This window comes from Athene cunicularia, assembly GCF_003259725.1.
Source record: "Athene cunicularia isolate RWA chromosome 4 unlocalized genomic scaffold, athCun1 chr4_part2, whole genome shotgun sequence".
Lineage (NCBI taxonomy): Eukaryota > Metazoa > Chordata > Aves > Strigiformes > Strigidae > Athene > Athene cunicularia.
The window spans coordinates 2,483,299-2,508,124 of record NW_020799099.1 but is presented as its reverse complement, the minus strand read 5'-3'; the positions used below and the strand labels follow the sequence as shown (position 1 = coordinate 2,508,124).

The 24,826-nt window shown below is 40.6% G+C and overlaps 1 protein-coding gene across 1 annotated transcript in view; it reads left to right on the top strand.

Moving 5' to 3' along the window:
* The window catches only part of FAT4 (FAT atypical cadherin 4), a 150,327-nt gene that overhangs the window by 60,644 nt on the left and 64,857 nt on the right, over window positions 1-24,826 (top strand). Inside the window, exons 2-4 of the mRNA XM_026847875.1 lie at window positions 16,783-16,914; window positions 21,287-21,548; window positions 24,248-24,598. Coding sequence (XP_026703676.1) covers window positions 16,783-16,914; window positions 21,287-21,548; window positions 24,248-24,598 — 745 coding nt within the window. The remainder of the gene's footprint in view (window positions 1-16,782; window positions 16,915-21,286; window positions 21,549-24,247; window positions 24,599-24,826) is intronic.

Below are 24,826 nucleotides of genomic sequence, written 5' to 3'. Positions count from 1 at the left end.
GGGGGGGGGGGGGGGGGGGGGGGGGGGGGGGGGGGGGGGGAGAAATGCAGCATTATTTTTTTAGACCTTTCCACAATGCTGTAATTTTCTTACTAAGAGTCAATATATGACTTTCTTGGGTTTGATATATTAATTTTTACCTACCCTCTGTTTCTGTTCTCCTATCATTTAATATGATACAATAATTTCATTGTAAACCATTGCATTTTTGTTCTCAAAATACTTTTTTTTTCTTGATTGATTATAAAACTATTGAAATGCTTCAATTGTGAATATACAATGGATGATCATCCTCTAATCTGTTCTGTATGGATAGTGGGCAAGTTTGTACATCCAGTACATAGAACTTCTTGATTCAGTTAAAACTAGCAAGACTGATGCTGTTGCAGTTTAACCTAGAAGACCACTTAGAAAAACTGCACGTTTCTTAAAAATTGCATGACACAGCATAAGCATCCTATTGAACACATGACATATATTATCACCTATGAGGAATGGAGAGCAAAACAAAGGATAAATGCAAAGAAATTGAGCTTAGGTTCAGTCTCCCAAAGAATTGTATCTTTCAGTTGTGTATTTAAGGTCACTTAAACTGTGAAGAATTTCTGAATCTTTTATGGTTACATTTGAACATTCATTCTGATTTTTTTTTTTTCCTGAGTATGTCCCTCAGAAGGATGATTCTCAGCACTGCTAAAATTCTTCCCATATGTTTTTAAAATTTCAGAGGCTTGTAGTAATGACCAGTGGTGGTGAACTTTCAAAGGATCAAAGATTTGGCATGATCAGGATAATAGCTGAAAAACCCAAGTGCTATAATGCAAGGGATAGCTGAGTTGCTTTAGTCAGGACATCAAAGAGTGACCTGAGCAAGAAAAGTCTCTTTGGTTTCACTTGTGCTGGAAATACCATGAGAACTGTTCTCTTGTGGTATTTCTGCTTCCTGCCACACTAAAATTAAGATATGCAGAAATGGCAGTATATTTTTTTTTTTCTTCCCTTTAAAGTTTACTAAGATTATCAAAACTCAGTGTTAGTTTAGACTTGATTGAAGGGAGGCTTTGGTTTGGTCATTGTCTGAAGTAGTCCAACTGGCCTTCCTAACAGCTGAGTTTGTACTATAATTGTAAACTGCTGGTGATATTTCTGACTCAGTAATCAGGGCTTGCTTAGGACCATCCACAATAAAACCACATTCTTCTAATGTCCTTTGGGAGCAGGTGGCTGTGAAGTGTCCCCAGGTCAGCCATGGACTGTCCCATAGGAGGGCTGCAGGACAGTGTGTACCACCATGCAATAGCCTCTGTTCTCCCAAGTAGCCTAGAATTGTACTACACTAAAGCTAGGAAAAAAAGAAAAGCAAAGAAAAGCAAATCAGTCAACACCTTAAGGAAAAAAATAACTACAGAAACTTAACTAAGTTCACTCTGCTCATGTGTTTTATATACATATGTCTATAGTCTCTCTTTGCTCTTCCTTTAAGGTGTCATCTTTGAACACATTGAAGTGAATGAGAGATTGGGTGTGGTGCAAAGTCATAGTTATTGGGGAAGAGAGCTGTAATATAGTACTTGGATATAGATATAGGATTTGAACTATTGAAAGTTCTCCTTATTGACTGTAGTGGCCAGAGAGTGTAACTTCATAAGTCGATGTGAGTTCTACATATACTGAAAGATGTAACGCAGATCTTTAGGAACCAATAAAAGTAAAATCTCTGAATATATGCTCAAATAAAACACTTCATATTCTTTATTAAGGAGGATGACTCTAAGAATCCCACATAAGCACACTGTTCCAGCTATTCCAGCTATTTCTGTGAATGCCTGCTTTCTTTCACTTTATTTTCTTCAGTGTGCAAGGTCATATATATTTACAGCAGTGATGAAATGGTAAGTTTGAAAGGTACCTCTTGGTTAGTCTGTATTTGATTTTCTAAATTCTTCTATGTCAAATCCAAAATCCAACAGCTGAGTAAGAAAATTCAAAAATAATTGTGGGAAGCTAAAATTGTTGTTGGCTGATATGAAGAAATTTATAAACTGAGTTTCAGCCACCTTTCACATTCCCAGGACAAAAAAAAAAAATGTGTTATTCAGCTATCAGAATATTTCTGGAGATCAAAGTTTGTAGTTATACGGAAATCTGAATCTTCCCAGTTTCATAAAGATCCAATATTGTTGTCCTTATTCAGCTTCAAGAAGGGTCTTACTACAAAACCTTGTAGCTAGAGACAGCAAACTTTCAAGGAGAGATAATGTAGACCAGTTGAATGTTGTTGAGCAGAAAAGTGAAGTTTGGAGGCACGTGGGACTTTCTTTTTTCTCCAAGTATATGAGTTGGTCTAATACACACTGCAACAGTCTACTGTTAGCAAAAGGGCTTTCCTGATAGTTGTAGTAGAGGTGATTTAGTCATGATTGACCAAGAGGATAATGGGTAAGATTTGCATGAAGATACAGCTGCCTAAACAAAGATTCTGATATATGGGAGAAGTGGATAAAGGAGGGCTGGTGTACCCAGCAAATTGAAGTTCTTGGCTGTTTTGCTCAATTTTGGTGAGGTCAATGAGGAAAGCAGCATAACCATCTATTTTGAAGATGCAAATTTGGGAAGAAAAGGGAAACAGAAGGATCTGCTACTCCAAAGATGGGTTCCCCAAACTGCAGCCTTGGAGGGTTAACCTTTTTCATCATTTCCAAGACCCTCAAAGAGCCTGGAAGGCCTTTAGGGTGGGGGCCAAGGAGTGGCAGTGGAGTACAACTGCTTACACTCACGAGCACTCGTCTCACCAATGTGCATTTTGATGTCCTTTTCCCAGGCTGACAGTACTTGTGGGGCTGTTGTATCCTCCAGGAGGAGACGGTCCTCTCCAGCCAGCTCTCAGCTGCCTGACCCCATGGTGGAGCAATGCCCCTGCTGCCTTTGGTGACTCAGGGGACATAGCTCAGTCATGCTGTGCCATGGCTGAATGCATGTGTTCCCATTCCAGAAGAGCAGAACAACTCTGGTCTATTTTCTGCCATAGCCATTGTAAAACTGCCCATCATGGATATTGGGGGCTGTTGCCTGGGTCCCACAAATAAAAAATGCCACATTTCTAAATGTCCCTTGATCTGATTTGGCTGAAGCCTTGTCTTATTCCTTGGCAAATTTTCTTGAGACCAAAGATGAAGCTGGATGAATCTAAGTTGAGTCTGTTTTAGCCTCCCTGGGACTCGTGTTTGCCCCCAAAATGTTCCAGAGAATGTGCAATATTTTTTAAGTCCTATGTGGCTTATGTGTGTTTGAGCAGACCTTCAGTGGCTTTTGCAGCCATGCTGAAGCGAGGAAAGGCAGGGGAGTATGAATCTGCAGCGTTATAGCCAGGCGGTGAGGATTTGCTGGCATTAAGCAAACTCATCTTAACAAACCTCTGTCTGACCCTCTGAGTACCCAGAAACTTGCCCTGCTGGCAGTGGAGGCCCCACCACCATAGCCTTGGTGGTCATCTGGGTCTGTTGAAGGCAGCCACAATGAGAAGGTCCATCTGTGGCCACTTAAAAAACCATTTCTGGCCACAAGTGGCCTGTAGCCGCAGGGAGGGAACCCCCTGCAACACTGCAGGAGCAGATGTGAAGTGCTGCAGAAGACTGCAGTCTGCAAATGAGGAATAAGGTGAGGAGGGTGTTTCCCTGAAATTTGTGGGAGGATATGAAAACATTTGGAGTTTCTAGCCTCACAGTTGCCTGCTAACAACATGTTGATGCTCTGCGGGAAAAGCTTTTTAGGCATTTCTTGAAAATGTCCCTGTTCTTCTAAATGTGAAACTAGAATGTTAACAGTTTGGCCTCGTGTGTTTTATTTACTAAAATCTAAAATTTAGACTCATACAGGGTTTCTTCTCAGGTGCCACTATAAAACACAGCAAAACATCAGTCCTATATCTTTAATTCCCTTCCACTCACATTAAAAAAAACCCTGTCATTTCTTAAGTGATTATAGCAGTGTTTTTTCTACTGTGGCTCTGGGTAGAGAGATTTTCTTCTGCTGTTTGGGCAGCCATCAGTGATGGAGTGGATTTATCCTATTGTCCTGATGATTGAATGTGTCTTAAATGTCACACCTGTAAGTTTAATTAGGTGATTTAATTTAGAGGTGGGACATTCCCATCTTTGGATTGCCGATGCTTACTTTTTCTGGTTTTATCCTTCTTTTTTTTCTGGCATGGACAGAAATGTTCTACCAATTCAATCCATTTCTTATTACATGGCAGTAGACCTCATTTAATTAAATACAAAGTTATAAACTAAATGGTTCCCAAATGTATAATGTTTTCAGTATTTAACAAAAAAAACCTCAACCAAACAAACAAAAAACCCCCAAAACAAAATAACCCAAACTAAAAGAAAAACCTCACTAGCAAGTATTTGCCAAGTGTTTGTATTGGTTTGGGAGGTATTTGGAAGAGGTTTTGTAACTAGAGGTATCGCTAGATACGGGAGAATTAATGTTCTTATAAGAAAATCTTTCATTTGGGGAAATGACATAGGACCACATGTGTGCACATGTCCCAGCATCTGTGGGTAGGCAGTGAAAGGATGGGTGGAGGAGTTTTTCTGGTCCCTGCAGTGGCCAAGCAGTGCTGTTGATTCTGCACTCAAGGGACATATGGAGCTGCTCTGCTCTCCCTGCTCTCCTCACCATGCACAGCACCCTGATGGCAGCGCAAGAAGCAATTGCACCCCTTAATATGTGCCGTAGTAAAGTGGTCTTTCTGGTACATGTAGCAGTCACTTAGTGCTAGCCCAAACATGTGTTGGTCCCACTGGGTTGCCATTTCTAGGCAGACCTGGGAGAGGTCCTAGTATGTTAGTCGGTCCTATTGAAATGGAGTTCAAAATAATGTAGTTGAAGATTCAATCTCTTATTTAAACTGCATGAATGTTGTCTGAGCTACACATGTTACTCATTTACCAGTACTGACAAAATAACCTGTATTTCATTATGGTTTTGGTGGTGAAGAGGGGGGGAAAAACATGACTGCTTGTGGCAGTTCTTATCATTTTTATTCCTTGTACCACTTTGATGTTTATCTCTCATTTATTGTGAAGTTGAATTATTTCGGGTTTCCATGTATACAGTTATATATGTTTTGATGTGTGTTTTAAAATCGGCATGCTGTTGCTTTCTTAAATTAGCCAAAGTTTGAGTAGTGCATTCCTTAACCCAGTCTTAATCCCCTCTGTTGCATGTGAGACCATGCTTCTTTGTAGAGAGCAATAAATGATGTAGCGCTTAAACAATTACATAAAAATATTGATTTCAGGAAGAGTGGGAATGGCAACGTGGTTTGCTTTGCCTTTAGAAAAACATATTTTTCTGTTCTGTGTTTTCAAACAATGGAGTCAGCCCCCAAAACCACACTTGTTGTTATTGCACCCCATCCTCAGTGAGCCTTTGCAGGTGTTTTGGGACTGGTAGCAGAGGTACCAATGTGCTGTCCTGGCTAGTTACCTTCTGCTGGGTTGGCAGAAGTAGTCACCTTTGCCATAGAAATGCTGTCAGTCATGGCTGTGTGCCTGTAACGTGCTTGAGCAATAAATAATTGGTAATTGAAACACAGCTGAATTGTTATCTTGCATTTGAATATCTGACCCTTCCTTGTGTCCTGGGTGCGCAACACGATATTGTGACAAATCTTTGCATGGAGTGACCTGACAGAACATCTGAACACATGAATGGGAGTGGAGGGAGTCGGTCTGGGGAGCCCAGTCGTTATTTCATTGATGGCTGTGTCAGGATACTGCTTGTGTCCCTTTCTGTGACGTATGGTATGCATGCGAGGAGTACGTGCTGCAAATAACAGTTTCTGAAGTTAATTTCTGTGTGCTGTTCAGTTGTTTATTCATCTGCTTCCCTGAGCATGTAGAGGGACACAACTTTTCAGCCACACGTGTTTACCTATGGGCTCATAATGCCATTTCCTGTGTCACTGGTTTTAATGAATATTCTGCCCAGGTACTGATGGACCCCTAGCATGAATGGATATCATACTGCAAGTGGCATTTGCAGTTCTCTCACAAGAGCAAGCCATTTATTTTCAGTGGCGGTATCATCTGGACTTTGCCGTAAAGTTAGATATAACCACAGTAGGTAACGTGTTTCCAGACAATGCCTTATTGTCTGCACAGGCGAGCACCAGCTGGACTCAGAGACCTTGAATACCTACTTAGAATCAAGATTAAATTACCAACCTTTTTGGCATTTTTATGTAAAATGTTCTTTATTATGGTCTTCTCATAGCTAAAGCATGAGTCACTTGCAAGCCATAATAGATTTTGGCTATACTTCATGATGAAGTGTTCTGGATGCAGTGAAACATTTAATCAAGACTCTAGGCAGTGCAACTCCCAGTGGTCACCTTAACAAACAAAAAAAACCCCCAACCCACAAACCCAAAACACACACAAAAAAGGAAAGAAGAAACAAATCGTGGCACCTTTCCTCGGCAGCTTTAAGATGAGTATTTGATAGAGAAAACACAAGAAAGTGACATCTTTTAAAATAACGATGAAAGCAGATTTACACTTAATTTAGGCTAGATATAAAGAAGAAATTTTTTGCAATGAGGGTGGTGAAACACTGGAACAGGTTGCCCAGAGGTGTTGTAGATGCCCCCTCCCTGGAAGCATTCAAGGCCGGGTTGGATGGGGCTCTGAGCAACCTGCTCTAGTTGAAGATGTCCCAGCTCATTGCAGAAGAGGTCCCTTCCAACCCAAACCATTCTATGATTTTTCTGATAGTGTCAGTTAAATCACTGAGTTTTTGAAAGCACTCTGATCTCACAGCATTTTTTAGAAAATATCAATGCTTTATAAAGGTGAGTTGGTTGCGAAACATCAAATTGCCTTACTACACTGTACAATATGATTTTAACTCCATGAAATTACATGGTGTTAAAATACTGGAATTGGAGCCCACAGATTAAAATTACCTGGGAAATTCTAGCATTGAATATAAATCTTATTAATCATGCTTCCATGCATATTTATTTAATGAAGAAAATTAAGCATGTTAACAAAATGCATTGAGCCACAAGTTTCCAAACAATTTCAAGGTTGGTAATCATTAGTAGTTCCTGATTTTGTAAGAGAAAAGGAAGTATTGCCATAATCCCTATTCTAGATGGGTTCAAAGCATCGTCTTTTGATGGATCACTCTTTGATCTGCATTGGGGTGGTTGGAGTGGGCAGTCATGAAGCCTGGAACAGCTTTCACATCATCTCTTTCATTAAGCTGCTCTTGAGCTAGACACTGAAGTTAAGGCTTGTGCCTTGGTCTTCTGTGGAGAGATCCTAAATGTCTAATGTCTAAGTGTATGGCTGACACATCCTTTTGTGCCTAAGTGCTTGTCACTGTCAACTAAAATTAGGGACTTTTCATGAAATGTACTAGAAGGAGCTTGAATTACATTCACTGCAGTGATTTTTTTTTTTTCAAAAGTGTTACCGCAAAACTCAAAGATCAAGTGACTGCTGCTGCCCCTGGACATTTAAACTCATCTCTTTTTTTCCCAAACAGTGCCTTTTTAGAGGTGTGGGTTTGTTTTTTTTTTTTTTTTCACATTTTCTCCCCAACTGCAATCTTCCCACTGTTAATAGTGAGATTCTTAACAACTTTGTATTTCTATTTAACAGGTTTGCTGGCCTGCAGCACAATAGACTAATGTGATTTTTATTGTACTAGCATGCCCTGGGATTGTTTGCCTTCTGGAAAATGGGATATTCATATGCCTTATTCAGCCTCTGTCTAAGCAACAGCTATTGCCTCATCCCAAGACATTTTCTTTATAAATGGGCTTTCCATCTTGTTGTGGAAATTGTACATATTCATAGCCTGTAGTTCAGGTTTTCCACCTTCCTGAGTTCTGCTCTTAATGGTTATTCAAGTAATTTTAGAACATAAGTGTTTATTTTTTGCCTCCATATTTATTGCTTCCCAGTATTTTAGTGGGAAACTGGTTCAGGATAGCCTATGGGGTTTTATCATTTTTAGAAACATTATTTTAGAGATTTTCTAGAACTATCAAGATTTTTTTTTTTAAGAAAAAAAAAAAAAAGGATTTTTTTTCTTTCTTTAAATGCATTTTTACTTGTCTGTACTCTGATACTTAATCTTTCTGTACCCTTACCTTCACAGTTCAAAGGAAACATACACACACTGGTCCTGCAAACAATATAACTTCACTGATGTGAGTAGCCAATATGATTACTCACCTCAATGAAAAAGGAATCTAAACCTACATGTGTGGTTTTTTGGGATTAGCGAAGCACTGTTTGCAGGATGAACAAAAAGTTCAAAATGATGGAGGCAGGAAAAAAATAACTAGTGTTGGCCAGGCTTTTCAGTTAGCTACATGGATGTGATAAGTTAACAGTTTTTCTCTTTTATCATCATGAATACTCTTATTTAGAATATTTACCTAGGTATGGATAATAGAATCCTTTCACTTTTATTCTGTTAAAACTGATAATGCACTGCCATGGTCTCCAGCAAAGAGAAATAAACTTAATTTTTTTTAATGTGAAGGACTGTATAATGGCTTAAGCACAAACAAAAGTCTTCAGGATGATGTGTGCCAGTGCTGCCTGTAGATTATTAGATAGTAGTATCTCTTGAGAGAGGCAGTAAACATCATGGCAGCGAGCAAGGGGAAGAAGAATGACTCAACAATGTATAAATTGAAATAAAAGCTGCTGCCTTTCCATTCTGTTTGATCTTTAATCAAATAGCTGTAGTGTTTGTAGAAGTATCAAACATGTGAGACATCTGGCAGTTCCTTTCTTCTTAGACTGTGTTCTATCTATAGATCTCTGATGGAGCGTGTGTAACATAGATAGGGTGCCTGCAAGCAAGAATTACTGCATGCATTTCACTGAGACTCCCAGTGAAACTTGCTGCTGCCACATGAGCTCATTCAGGTTTCCTGTGGCATCTTTTTTTCCTCTCATTTTCACTCGATAGATGGGAGAACTTTAGAAAAGTATTTTGTCTATAAACCCTGCTCACCTTGAAATAAAAGAAAAATAAATGTTAATAAGTGTAATAAAACAGAGGGATAGGTTTTGGCCAAATGAGCCCATTGGTTTATAGAAGGTGTTATGATCGGATAGATTTTGGCACATGGCCTTCCAATGCAATGTTTTATTTTACATACCTTTGTAGCTCATAAACCCAGTTAGTTTGGTCACTAAAATAATTTCTTGTTCCAGTATAAAACTCATGTTAAGATTTTTATGTTGAGATGGAATTTGTCTAGCCTGTACAGTAATGATTGTCCTGGGTACTAGTATTTTTGAAGTGGATTGGTTCTTTTGCTGTAAGAAATTAAACTTCATCTTTCAGCAACTCTTTCTTAATTCAACAATTTTTAATAAGCATAAGAATAGATTATTCCAATGCAAACTCTTATTAATTTTGTTTAACAAAAAAACCTTTTTTTTTTCTTGATTTCCATCATAATTGAATTTCTCTTTGTCCCTCCAGACTAAATTGTTTTCAGAACCATGTACAAAGTATAAACCTATTGAAGACTTTACACTGCAGGATCACTCTTTGTAAAGAGACTGTTTCACATAGACGCCTCATAAATGCCATCAGTTAATTCAAAGAGGGTATTTTCTACTTTCTTCAAAGTCAAGTCAACATTTTGAAACAACAGTGAATTTCCCAGTGACTTCCTGTGTTCAGGTTCATGCCCTAAATGCTTAAAGATACACTGTATTCTTTATGAGGTGAGGTCCTGGTATGATTCTTTATATCTGCTAAGACTTGAGAATTGTCTGAATAGGGAAAAGAACTCTTATTTCCTTACATATACATTTACAGTAAATTGAGGCAAAACTGTTTGAGATGAGTGCTGCCTTGCCTAAATCTGTTCTGAATTTGGTTTTGGAGAAAAACCACAAGAGACCAATTTGAACAGCAAATAAGCATCTTAACAAGATCAAGGTAATTAATACTCCCTCTGCTTTGAAAATGTCCACAACAGCAGGCTGCAGCAATCAAATTGTCGTAGATGAGGATGGGTTGACCATCTGTAATAGTGGCAGGGGCTTGGCATTATTGTGGGAATGTTATTAAGACTGCAGAATGAGAAACTTGATTCAGACATGAGGAAATTTGTGGTATTGTTTGACTCGCTACTTTTGCTAATCTCTGTGATTAGTTGCATGTCTGTATTTTTGCATTTTAGTTTAATATAGGTTGAATCAAACAGAAAACAAACATGCCACCAAACAGAATAAATAAACCCACCCAAAGATAGTTTGCATAGAAATTGATATGTAGAATTTTGTGTTTATTTTATAAGGCATAGTAAATAAGCAACACATTTTTCTGCAGAATAAACTGCGAGGGAAAGCATTAATTTTTAGTCTTTTTTCTGGACACATTAAATGTGTGAGGGAAAAGCATTATACTAGAATTTGTACAAAAGTAATTTTGTGGAGATTTACACACACATGCATGTGAATAGAACAAAGCTTTCTGATTTTTTAATTTCCTCTTGAACAAATAAAGCAAGGCGATATTTTGAATCTATTAATCATTTTTCCATCACAGTCTTAGCAAATTTAGAAATCTCTTTGACTATTTAAGTTCCCATGGCTTCTGCAGAAATTCAAGGCTGTTCAGAGGAGCAAAGCCCACATAAGTGCCTGGACACCAAAGAGAGCAGATTGAAGGGTTAAAAGGTACAAATGTGTGAGCAAACGTGCTTCACTACATGTGCTGCTGCTGTATTTTTTTTATGTTTGAGTCCTCTGAGAGACAGTAAGAAGTTCTAAGTCCTATAATAAATGTCCTATTGATATACATGGGAACTGAGGATTTGTCAGATGGAAAGTTGTGAAAGTGTTTGGTCAGAGACTGGCCCTAGTGCAGTAGTTCAGGCAGAGTAAGGAAAGCTCTCACGTGACTGGTTTGTGTCCCTGGCTTGCTTTCCAGAGTCACTCTGACTGATGGGTTTGAGGTCAGGCAAGAATATTGCCCATGTTAAACAGATTTGGAGATGGGGGTAGTAGTTATCTCTTTCCATGTAGCCTGGGCACATTGCTTCCTACAGTCATACAAGCATCACCTAATGGTTCCTTCTTGTTCCAGGAACCGAGGTTTGCACAAATCCCTTAAGCTCCCTTTTTTCTTCCTGTGGCAGATGCAGGAGGAAACATGGCAGTGAGTGATGAGGAAAAGGATGAGGTGCTTAATGCCTTTTCCTCAGCCTTTAATAGCAAGACTAGTTGTACTGAGGGAATCCAGCTCCTTGGCCAGAAGACAGAGACTGGGAGAACAACCCCCGCAATCCAGGAGACAGTCAGTGACCTGCTGCATCACACAGACACACACCAGTCTCTGGGACCGGATGGGATACACCTGTGGGTGCTGGAGGAGCTGGCTGGGGTGCTCGCCAAGCCGCTTTCCATCATTTACCAGCAGTCCTGGCTGACCTGGAGGTTCCAAATGTAAGAAGGGTTGGAAGGATGATGCGGGAAATTACAGGCCTGTCAGCTTGACTTCGGTGCCCGGGCAGTTGATGGAGCAGCTCATCCTGAGTGCCATCACACAACACATGAGGGACAACCAGATGCTCAGGCCCAGTCAGCATGGGTTTGTGAAAGGCAGGTCCTGCCTGACAAACCTGATCTCCTCCTACAACAGGGCGACCTACTTACTGGATGGGGGAAAGGCTGGGGATGTTGTCCACCTTGACTTTACACCTTTGTGTAAATGGTGCCTTTGACACTGTTTCCCACAGCATTCTGGAGAAACTACCTGCTCATGGCTTGGATGGGCATATGGTTCACTGGGTAAAAATCTGTCTGAATGGCTGGGCCCAAAGAGTTGTGGTGCACGGAGTTAAATCCAGTTGGTGGTTGGTCACGAGTGGTGTCCCCCAGGGCTTGGTGTTGGGGCCACTCCTGTTTAACATCTTTATGGATGATCTAGACAAGGGGATCGAGTGCACCCTCAGTCAGTTTGCAGATGACACCAGGTTGGGTGGGAGTGTTGATCTGCTCGAGGGCAGGGAGGCTCTGCAGAGAGACCTGGACAGGCTGGAGCCATGGGCTGAGCCCAACTGGAGGAGTTTCAATCAGGCCAAATACCGGGGGCTGCCCTTGGGCCACAACAACCCCAGCAGCGCTACAGGCTTGGGGAGGAGTGGCTGGAGAGCTGCCAGTCAGAGAGGGACCTGGGGGTGTTGATTGACAGCCCGATGAACAGGAGCCAGCAGTGTGCCCAGGGGGCCAAGAAGGCCAATGGCATCCTGGCTTGTGTCAGCAATAGCGTGGCCAGCAGGGACAGGGAAGGGATCTGACCCCTGTACTCGGCACTGGTGAGGCCGCCCCTCGATTCCTGTGTTCAGTTTTGGGCCCCTCACTACAAAAAGGACATTGAATGACTCGAGCGTGTCCAGAGAAGGGCAACGGAGCTGGTGCAGGGTCTGGAGCACAGGTCGTACGGGGAGCGGCTGAGGGAACTGGGGGGGTTTAGTCTGGAGAAGAGGAGGCTGAGGGGAGACCTCATCGCCCTCTACAGCTCCCTGAAAGGAGGGTGCAGAGAGCTGGGGATGAGTCTCTTGAACCAAGTAACAAGGGACAGGACAAGAGGTAATGGCCTCAAGTTGCACCAGGGAAGGTTTAGACTGGCTATTAGGAAGCATTTCTTTCCAGAAGGGGTTGTTGGGCGTTGGAATGGGCTGCCCAGGGAGGTGATGGTGTCCCCATCCCTGGAGGGGTTTAAGAGCCGGATCGACATAACACTGAGGGATCTGGTGTAATTTGGAACTGTTAATGTTGGGCTGATGGTTGGACTGTATGATCTTCAAGGTCTTTTCCAACCTACATGATTTCTGTGATATTTTAGGGTTTGAGGCCTTTAGTTTCCTAGATATTTATTCTTGTATTCACTGTTGTTGCTGGTGAGTGTTTTGCCATCGGTGCAAGCTGAGAACACAGCACATGTTCTGTAGACACTTCCGAACATGATACTCACAGTACAGATGGTTGGTAATACTGCCGTGACCATCTCGTCTTGTCTTCATTCAGTCTGAGGAGGAATTGCGAATAATTATTAATTGGTAGCATATAATATTAATCAAACTGTGTATTTCAGGAGTCTAAGTGACACACACTGATATCTTTATGCGAATGTAATGTGGGATTAGAAAGACAGGCAGTTGGTTGCAGAGACGCTTAGTTTAGATGTTTGATTAAAGCTTTATGAATTTTCTTTTTTTCCTCACCAGTAAAGATGTGATAAGACATGCTAAAAATCTTCCAGTGCCCTGTGGCAATGAAAGACCTTGTGGTTGTGGTTCTCCTGTGAGCTGCTGCTTGGGGTCAGAACTTCTGAAATTAATTTATTAATTTCTGAATAGAAGACTGAACATTCAATGTATACATTAACTCATTCAGTTTATTTATTTCCTTAAATGAGGCCATTGGTGTAAAACTTAACAGACTGTTTTGTTTTGGGAAAAATATGAAGGTTTTTCCCAAGTGTTTCTCAGACATGTATTACTTGAGTGAAGTTTCTGCAAATGGGCACATCCCAGGATCTTATTCCTTAGGTTTGCACTACTGTGTATAAGCTGAAGCAATAAGTTATAGCAGAAGTAAAAAAGGTAGCTTTACACAGGGAAGCTCATTAGACTTGGCCAACAGTGAATTATGAAGCATTATGCATTATTTAAACCTGTGGATAAATACTAAATCATTGTGTTAATGCTCTTTAAAAATGCTGTGGTTTCTTTCCAAAAATTTCTCTTCCATATTTGAGAATTTCTTATTTTTCCATCATCTAAAACATGTCTTTGGTATAAAATATAGTGTCTTTGTTTACTTGTGAGCTGTTTTTTCAGAATAAAATTACTTCCTCTATTATTCTACTTTTTTTCAGTTGTCCAGAATCTGACTTTATAATTAATTTTTGTCCCACAAAACTTAGCCATCTGTATTCTTGAATTCTGAGTATTTTACATTATGCAAGCTGTAGGCAATGCACAGCTCCTAACCCAAAACCCCAGAAGTTGTCATATATTTTTCATATGATTTTTTACAAAGCGCAATCTCTCATCATGAAAATGGGTTCTGGTGGTGAAATGTCGCCTGCAGCTGAAACATTAGCTGCACATGACATAAATGGTATGAATAAATAAATTGCTGAGCTGCGCAGCTGCTTTACCTTGAAACCATATCTGGGGAAATGCTATACTTTGAGCAGAAGAGCATACATAGTTTGCTGTGCCAGTTCAGAAAGTAGGGCCTGCTTGACAGGGATAGCTGGCAAAACCCTTCAACTGTCATTTCTACTGAGTCTCTCCCATTTCTGTGATTAATTGTCACCCAGATGTAGCACTCACCGTGAAAACCAACATAGGCTGTTTTATTCTCTGAAAGTTTGTGTCTGGTTAGTTGTCAGATCATTGCTTGTGATGCCCTGGTCAGCGCTGCTTGTGTTTCTGTTGTTGGGGATTTAAATTTGATGATAAAACCTCCTGGGTTAATCTGTCTCAGGCAATGAAGTGTTTTATGTACCATTTGTGAATAGTCAAAGGAATTAAATATGATATAAATAATGGCCTTCTATAAAAGGCCTATAGGACCAGTATTTTGTCTGCATTTTCAGCATATATATCTACAATATTAATGTAATATTTCCTCTGCTTTTTAAGACACTTAATTTCTCTTTAATGCTGTGTAAAAGTTCTGACAGGCTGACACTGACAGTAGCCTACTGTGGGCATAAATATTGAACACAAACTGAAAAAAAATAATTAAAAGAAAAAAGCTAACTTACTTGAAGTGACTGAGGCTGGTTTAGAACCCCACAGGTGGAAGGTGTCTCCCTGTGTTGCGTATATACTGACCAGAGACTAACATAGCCATAATGTTCACAATGGTCTAGATCACTCTCTGAAGAAATCCTGTTGGAGGTAAAATGCTTATCAGGGAAACAGCTGAACTCCTTGCACCCTTCTCTGCATCAGAAGCATCCTCTGAGATGGAAGACACGTATGTGTTAGAATCAAATATAATAGAATATTTACATGTCTACAGCAATTTATATTTTCGGAGACCTTTGATGAAGGACAGTAGTATGACACACCAAATCCATTCCATCATGAAGTCTAGCACTGGTGGAAATGTCAGGGTTTCTGAAGCAGTTGCCTTTGGGAGGACAGAAGAATGGAACATTCTTCAGGTTCTGGTCTCAGGAGGCCCACAAAGGACCGATGACCCTAGGGTACAGCCACTGAGAGATTGGGGAAAGATGCAGGGAGTGAGCCTGGGTAATTCATTTGTTCTGTGAGCGCAGTCATGACTCTCATTAAAGTGCTTCTCTTTGAGATCACCCTGGTGATCAAGTCAGAATGACTTGACAATTGGTGGCCTGTGTGAAAGCAGAATGAAAAAAGAAAGTATTATAGCAGTTGAAATGGTAGAAAACGTAGACTTCAGATCACCAGAAATGTCTGTGTTGATTATATCCAGAGCAGCCTAACCCGTATATTTTCAACTAAGTGCAGGGAGATCCCTTGTGGATAATGGCATGACAGGTGCTATAGTGTAAATAGTATTTTATCTGTCAATCTAGGTATCTTCTTAAAGTCATCCATACCTTTGCCTCCCTTCCTGTGGCACAGCCCTATCTACTTTTCTCTGTTCCTTGAGCAATAAAGACAGACTTCCTTCAGCTGCTCAGTTTTCTCATTAGTGGGTCTTCAGAGTTCGGCCATTTAGTATTTTGGGTCCAAAACAAGCCTTTTTTTTTTTCATGATAAATGGCAAACAGCTGTGTCCTCTCTTTCTTTTTTTGAATATTTCATGCTGTACATGGCAACAAGGGAAAACGGAGTTCTGCATCTTTCTGAATTAGCATCAGCATGGCAGAAATCTTGCTTTTGAAAAACTAGATGTAAATGACACACGACTATTCAGAAATTATCGAGGTGCTGGGTTGGATGGGGCTTTGAGCAACCTGGTCTAGTGGAAGGTGCCCATGGCAGGGGGGTATAAACTAGATGATCTTTAAGGTCCCTTCCAACTCAAACCATTCTATGACTCTGTGATCATTACTACTTGGAAAAACATACAAATATTACATGTGAAAAGAATATTTGTTTAGGTGTGCATAGGCAAGGAAAGTAGATGCTAGTGGGTGCTTCTAAAGTAACGTTTATGTTTGCAGTTAGTGGAGAGCTTTGAGGAGAGAAAAACATTTTTAAAAATAAAAATGCAGTGCATGGATGTTTTTTCCTCCCTCGGAACGGAGAGTTGCCAATATATAAACATTTCAGAGAGAATTTTGCACCACCTCATCTTTATGTCAGGCAGCATTTAATGGTTGAATGATCTCCTGCCCCGGGACTTGGCAGCTATCCTCCAGGGGCTGACTTTGAGGATTACAATGACAGTCTATCAGTGGATCTTTTCCAATATAAACTAGACTAGGACCATTTAAAATCAGTTGCTATCAACAAGTCAAATTAACTTTATTTATGTTAGAGGCTTTCCTATGAGTATTTTATAACAATGTGGAATTTTAATATCCGGAGGGGCTTTTCCTGTTGTTGGTGTGATTTGGGAGTGTTCTGATTCATGTGATTAAGAACAATTTACCTGATTTTTTTTTTTTTTTTTCTTTCTTTCAGTATTGTGTGATTTGTAACATTTAGGTCCAGTCAGCATCTAACTCACAGTGCTCACAATAACTTTTTCTGATGCCTGCTTTTTACAGGTGGAAATAACACTTCAAGATATCAACGACAACCCACCAGTATTCCCCACAGATATGCTTGATCTGACTGTAGAAGAGAATATAGGAGATGGATCTAAAATATTGCAGCTGACAGCCATGGATGCTGATGAGGTAGGAGCATGGGTTTGTATTGGAATATCTGTACTAAAAATGCTGTTCTGGAAATATTTGTTTTTACCTGTTCCCTATGTGAGAGCTTGGCCTTGAGAATCATTGTGGTCATGCTTTAAGTTGCATTTGGCCCATTCACAAAACTGTGTTCAGTATCATGGAGTCACACAGAGGCAAACACACAAGCAAGACAAATACTCCGTTACTTGAAGGTTGCTCATGGGTTTGTATATAATGAGTTAATGCTTTTCTAACATCTCTTAATGAACAGTTCCACTCATGGCAAAAAATGCCCCACAATTTGGTTTTAGATGGTCTTGTTGTTATCAGTCTCATCATATACCATACCCGATGACATGGCGAAGGTGCTGGACTGCTCAGCTTGTGATAAAGATTTACTGACATTCAGTTTATAGCTTGAGATCTAAACTAACTTTGAAGCAGAGATGTTCTGGTTGAACCCAATTGCAAAGTGTACAATAAAATGAATGTGAAGCAAGCCTTGGAGAACAAGAAAACTTTTGATAATGCCTGCTTGAGCTTTGACGAGAACTACTTAATATCAATATTATCCTTTCCTAAAGCAGGTTTTATTTCACCAAAAACAGGGGAAAGAAATAATGCTGAAATATGTGCTCTGTACATGAACCTGTTTGCTAGTAGTTATGCCCGTTTAGATTCATGACTGTGAGGATGCTGTAACCAAGAAACTATTAAGAAATTAGCAAAAGCCTGTGAGCAACTGATGTTAAAGGGTTGACTAGTCAGCCTAGTGAGGGATACTGCAATCTTTTTGTATGCGTCAGGCAAATATATCCACATATAATTTGATGTATTCATTTCTCTTGGAAAGCAAGTTATGAGAATGTTAATCATATTGTTTCATTCACGTGAACTGATACTTTCCACTGGGGAAAAGGCCTAAAAAGTGAATATGAGCATGTATATGTTGTCATTAAAATATAGAGTTACACTTGACAACAATGAGCAATTCTTTCATTCGAATAATATGGTAATTCAACCTCCTCAAGAGAATTGTATTGCTGGCCTTTTTTATGTTAGCGTGGTTAGTTGTCCTGTGATTGTTAATTGATGTATTTAATCTTACTGCTACAGAGGGAACCACTGGAACACCCCCAAGAATGGTACAAATGTGATGACGAACTTTTTGTTCTTCCTTTTATTTTCTGGTAGCAGCCTGACATACAGACAAAAATTAAGATTTTGGAAAGGTCCATATCTGTAACAAAAACTCTTAACCATTTGTCTTCAGATTAGGAAGAAGTAAATATTGAACTACCAGTCTCTGCTGTGATATGGCAGATATCTAAGATTATAGCAATATATTATGCTCCAGCCTCTTTTTGTTCATTCTTAAACTGCATCTAATATGTTATCCATTCTGAAGCACTGAATCCAGTGGGAACTGATTTGTTGCCTTAAACAGAAATCAATCTTTTTATAAAAAGGGATTATTTCGGTTTCCCTACCAGAACATTTGTAACTCAAGCCCTTACAAAGACTCTAAGGTGTTCTGGCAATGTGCAGTTTAGGGCTGAGATGCTTTTTTTTTTTTTTTTTTCTTTCCCCTTGCACCCACCCCCCACTTTGAAATTGAGGGCACAGTGAATATTCCTTGGTTTTTCATATAATATTCCTTCCTGTGACATTATAATTTTCTGGCTTCTTTCTTTCAATGTGCAACCTATATATGCAGCTTAGTAAAACAGCATGCTGTCTTTCCTACATGCAGAGATGCTTCCAGAATCAGAAGTTTTAACTTCAGAAGAGTAAAAGAACTCTTAAAAGTCATGGCTGCGGTGTACAAGAACCCCTCTTACACTATTTTTAAATGGTAGTATGACAGCTGCAAATTTGAAACCCTTGTCTGTTTTAATAAGGATATTGTAGAGATCTGAGAAAAGATGTAAAGACATTTTCTAGGTGCTGTGGTGTACCAAAGGCTTTAAAAATTACAACAGCTTCTAGCATTTTGCAACTTTTAAAAGTCAGTGGGAAATTTCCATGCAGCTTTTTGATAGGTTTTTCTATCTGTATTTTGTTTTGCTTCTCACCTAACTTGTGTAAAGTTACTCCTTTGATTAAAGCAGTGTCACACGTGGATGCAGTTTTAGCTGCACTTTATTAGGAGGACACTGGCTAGCCAAACAAGCACTAAAGAATGAGGCCACCTCTGAAATCTTAAATTCTCATCAGATGTTTTTGCTAAGCCACACAATTGGAGGAAGGCGTGTGATGTCTGCCAAGTACACCTGAGCACACAGATGCTGTGTACACTGAAGCCCTGCATGCAGCTCTTCAGGGCTGGGCACCTGTACAGGCTTGTTTTCTTACTAAATTTCATGTTATCGGTTAGTTCAGTCTGACTCTTTGAAATAACGTTCCAGAGAAAATGTTTGGCACGAGGTGCTCTCATAAGGTCATGCTTGTCTCTCATCTCGCATACACGAGCGGGTGCTTATCTCTGATAATCTGCTTTTTTAGGCAAGAGTGTTTGAAACAGCTATAGAATTTCTTTCTCCCTCATCTCTTTAATCTGTTGTTCACCACAGAAATGCCACTCGTTTGCCAGTGGCAGGTTTCAGCTGTGCAAGCTGCCTTCTAGTACTTAAAGGGGGCTACAGGAGAGCTAGGGAGACTCCTTATCAGGGGCTGTAGTGAAAGGACAAGGGGTAACAGTTTAAAACTGACAGAGGGTAAATTCAGATTAGGTATAAGGAAGAAGTTCTTCCCTGTGAGTGTGGTGAGACACTGGCAGAGGTTTCCCAGAGCAGCTGTGGCTGCCCCCTCCCTGGCAGTGTTCCAGGCCGGGTTGGACGGGGCTTTGAGCAACCTGGGCTGGGGGAAGGTGTCCCTGCCCATGGCAGGGGGGTTGGAACTAGATGGTCTTTCAAGTCTATTTCAACCCAAAGCATTCTATGATTCTATGAAAGCTGAACTCTGGCCTGGCACCAGAGAAGGGCATGGTAAATATCTACTTGCCCACCAGAATGCATTGCCAGGTGTGGTCAGCACACAGGTTATAGATACTTGTGTCTGATGTTGGAGGCTACCAAACCTTCAGTGCTCTTAAGCCTGTCTTGGGAAAAGAAGGACATGACCACAGGATCTTAGGTCTCTCTGTTTTCCCTTAAAGAACAATGGCAGTCACTAAGAAGCAAAATTTATAGCTGAGCACTGGCTTTTGGGGGAAATATCAGCCGAGCTGGTGCTGCACCGTATAGCCAGCCACTTGTAGCTCCTGGGCCACCCACTGGCTGCAGCATCACGCTGCACAATCCATTCCCAGGAGGTGGATGAAAACAGAGCTCAGGTAGCATCCCTTTTTCTAGGAAACCTTAGAGCTAGAGACCTATATGGCAGATCAGTTTTCTTGTCAATAATCAGTGATACAGACTGGATTCAGGTGGCTCTTCTCAGGGTGTGTGACAGGGTAGAGCTGAGGCAAAACATACTGTATCAATATTTTTAAATGGAATTTTCCATATATTTTTCCTAAGCTTTAATTTCAACCTTTAGTGGGGGAAAATAAAAGGTGATCATTTTTCTATGTAACACTGCTTTTCCTTAATTTTCCTTTTAACCAAAATGCTCAAAGTCCATATGAATCATTTTTATTTCCAAAGATGAATGAGATACTTTGTTTGACCCAAAAGAAAATGCTTTTGCCTTCCAGCACAACCCAAGAGATCAGAACTGTGATTTTAATGAGACATGATTTGTCACTTTGGGGTTGTTTATTTACAGCAGTAAATGTATTTCCATGCAGAAACTGGCCTTTAAGGGGCTGCTGCAGTACAGCTCCCATGAGTTTCTCCTGAGCGGGGGCTGCAGCTCTTGCCCTGTGTGCTGGCTGGTGGAGCTGCCAGGTGGCCACCCCTGCTCCTCCTTCCTTGCCGCCCTCCCTCTCCTCTTCCCTCCATCCCACCTGCAGAGAGTGAGGAAGGCAGAGCTGATCTCACTGTCAGGGATTTAATTTAACCTTTAAACGTAAAACAAGAATAATAAACAGTGATCCCTGTTAAGAGGAAAGACGTTACACTGCTCAGTGATACTGTCTTGAAATTAAAAAAGGTATCAGAGCTTTATGGTATTGACTGGATGCAATCCTTTTATGAAAATTGGATCAAAACTCTGGGTAATCTTGTCATTTCACGTCTCATAAAATGTGTGCGTATGCATCTTTACTGGGGGACTGAAGCCAGGATTGGGCAGGAAGGCTGTTTATTAAAGGAAACTTCTGAAAAATATTTGCCAAGTGCAGTTACTGTAACGATTCTTGTCTTACTGAAAATTATGATGTGGTTTTCCTGGCAAATAACTTGATTTGACCACTTCTGGTTTTACTTAGGGAGCCAATGCCCTCGTCACATACACTATTATTAGTGGTGCGGATGATAGCTTCCACATTGACCCCGAGTCAGGAGACCTGATAGCCACCAAGCGCCTGGACCGGGAGCGCCGCTCCAAGTACTCCTTGCTGGTTCGTGCTGATGACGGCTTGCAGTCCTCAGACATGAGAATAAACATCACTGTTAGTGATGTTAATGACCATATCCCCAAATTCTCCAAGCCAGTGTATTCCTTCGACATCCCAGAAGATGCCACTCCAGGTAAATGGGAAATGGCCCTAAAATTGACTGAATTTTTTCTTTTTCTTGATCCATAGGGATTTGAAGGGGAGGGGGAAGCAGACCTGTCTGTCTTGGCTAGGGCTGAAGGTGTCTATCGGATAGGGTGGAGAAATGGAAGGTATCACATCATGCCGAAAGTCTGCTTGCTAGGAAATATGTACCACTAGTGAGGTCAAATTTATTTTCAATGGGAAATGGTGACATGATTGCCACTCAAATAAATGTGGAATAGGAATGATGCCTGTATCCCAATGGAAGCCTCTGAGAGTTACTACTTAAAAAATAACAAATGGAAAAGGAGGTGGAACAAAAATTTACAGGATACAAACTGTATAACCTATCATGAAGGTGTAATGGTGATGCTAGTACTGATTTACTGAGCTGTCTTCAGTGAATATGACTTACAGTACTTAATTCATCATGTGGAGGATCACAAAATGGGTGATCATTGAGCAGCCAGTAATACACCGATTCCTTAATAATATTCCTTACATGCATGCACTTAGTTACTAACATCATATTTCCTTGATCTTATCTTTGACTTCTGTTTTTGACAAGGTTTTTTTAGAAAATCTAACCTTTTGATAATTATTTCTGGTTCCTAAATATGATTGCCAATGTCTTAAATTGTTGTTTTCTCCTTTCAAAGCTAGTTTCATATGCAAGAGTGTTTTGATGTTTAAAAGTTAGGTCATAAGCTAGAAAATATTTCGACCAAAGCATTCAAAAACTGTGCTATATTATATGTCTGCAGATGAGAAATTAATAGTACAATAGAAAGTTTCCAGTATTTTATAAAAACAGTATCAGCTGGTAGTAGTAGTATTAGTAACTGAAGCATCTTAGAAGCTTGTTCTAAGACATGAATAAACAATGGAGATGCAAATGACATGGTGATAGCTTTCAAGCTTTTATTAGGGCTTTGACTTGTAAGTGTGTGAGGCTCAGACAGGGACAACCAAGATTATACCCATGCCTCCAACTTTTGCACTCTGTCCCACACAGTCCCAAAATTCAGTGGTGTTTTGCCTTAAGGGATTACAGTGCAATCAGCTGCACCTCAGGAATCTGATCTGGAAGTAACTGAGACATCTGTATATGACAGGGTGGTTTGGTTGCTGGTCCCCAGCTATGCTTTTCTCTCTTGTTACTCAGAGTCTTGAGGCGCAGTCTGTTTTAGCAGGAACAAACCAGGAAATGGTGGGTGAGCATACTTCCCTCCACATTAAGATGAGGCTTCTCTCTTTACTCATTGGTGGAGTATACATTTGTGCCTTACACTCGGCTGAGCAGTGATGGATGCTGAAGGAAGGAACAGGCTGATTTTGTACTTGAAGTACTGCAGCTTCTCCTGTTTCATTCTCCAGTGGTCCTGGAGCAGCTGGCAGTCTCATCCGGAGGGGAAGTGCTGCGAGGTTTCCCCTTTGGAGCTCCTCACTCTATCCCAGAGAATAATTCCCATTCTCCTTGCAGTCTGGCAGCTGGGTTTGGGAATTTAGCTTCTCTGGGCCTCAGCGAGGTTCTCTACTGAGCTTCCCTGACCCCGCCATGCTGCAGGCTCATGGGAGGGCTGATATATCTATCCGGCTTTGGGACAGCCCTCTTCACCAGTTAACATGCAATCAGAAATGTCAGAGTGTGAGGTAATCAAATGGATGTAAAAGATACCAGCCTGTTCAGCTGGAGGGTGGTGAGACACTGGCACAGGTTGCCCAGAGCAGCTGTGGCTGCCCCCTCCCTGGCAGTGTTCCAGGCCGGGTTGGACGGGGCTTGGAGCAACCTGGGCTGGGGGAAGGTGTCCCTGCCCATGGCAGGGGGGTTGGGACTAGATGATCTTTAAGGTCCCTTCCAACCTAAATCATTCTATGATTCTATAATTAAAGGAAGTTGTAGCACTATTCTTCATTCTGATGATAAGCAGTTTTCATTGTCACATTGCTCGAAAATAGTTAACTCTGCTGCAATGCATGTAATTCATCTGGTTCCACGGAAAAGAAATTAAAGGATTTATTTTCTTGGAAATGAGCTGATCCTAATTATAATTAGTGTTCCAAATACTAAAAAGTGACACTTAATTTCCAAACTTTAATAAGATAGGTCAGTCATGCAAACACAGCTATGCAGAAATGAAAACAATGGCACAAATTCACAAGGAGTTGAGTTTCAGAAGAACAGACCCCTATAAGGTTTCCAGTTTTCTAACCGCAGTTACCCTGTGAAGGCACTTTTTCAAAAAGCAGAGCTGGGATATTTGGTATGTACTGACATTTAGGTTTCTGCATTTAGAAAGAAATATCTAGGTTTCGGAACTCATATTTGTCTGGGGGTGGAGAGGGTCCTTTGAGACGTAGAAAGAAAATACCTATAAGGAGGAAAGGTATTTTTGCCTCAGCTGATACCTAATCTGGACATCTTCCTGTTTAAAGATAAAACCATATATTCCTGGCCATTTCTTGGGGTTTTTTAGTAGCCCTTTAAAGTAAACATCATACTGAATACTATTCCTTTCAGCTTTGAAAAACCTTTCATAGTAGTTAGTCATGCGATATTAAGGCTTGAATTTCTACCGGAGGATACCCCTTATTCTACAGAGCTGCCTGATGGTGAGCTGGCTCTGACCATACCAGTGATCTGCCTTTTGCAAGTGACTGATTTTGCGCTCCTGTTGTGCTGTGCAGGTTCTTTAGTGGCAGCCATTCTAGCCACTGATGACGACTCCGGTATCAACGGGGAAATCACGTACACCGTAAGTGAAGATGATGAAGAGGGTATCTTCTTCCTGAACCCCGTTACCGGAGTCTTCAACCTGACTCGCTCACTGGACTATGAAGTACAGCAGTATTACATTCTTACCATCCGGGCGGAAGATGGGGGAGGCCAGTTCACTACCATCAGAGTGTACTTCAATATACTGGATATCAACGACAACCCACCAGTGTTCAGCACGACCTCATACAGCACATCTTTGATGGAGAATCTGTCTCCAGGATCTGCTATTCTCAACTTCAGCGTCACTGATATGGATGATGGTAGGTGTTTCCCCATGTCCTGTATCTCTGATGATAAATATGTATTTCACCTTAGCAACATATTAGAAGATGTAATAGAAACGGCAAATTAGGGCTCTCCTTAGGATACCATCGTATGCTTAAATTCACTGCATGCTGTGTAAATAGAAGTAATTTTTCTCATATTTCACATTAGGTTTAAGCAGGTGGTTTCTTCCTTATTTTTATTTGTGATAAATTAAAAATGCA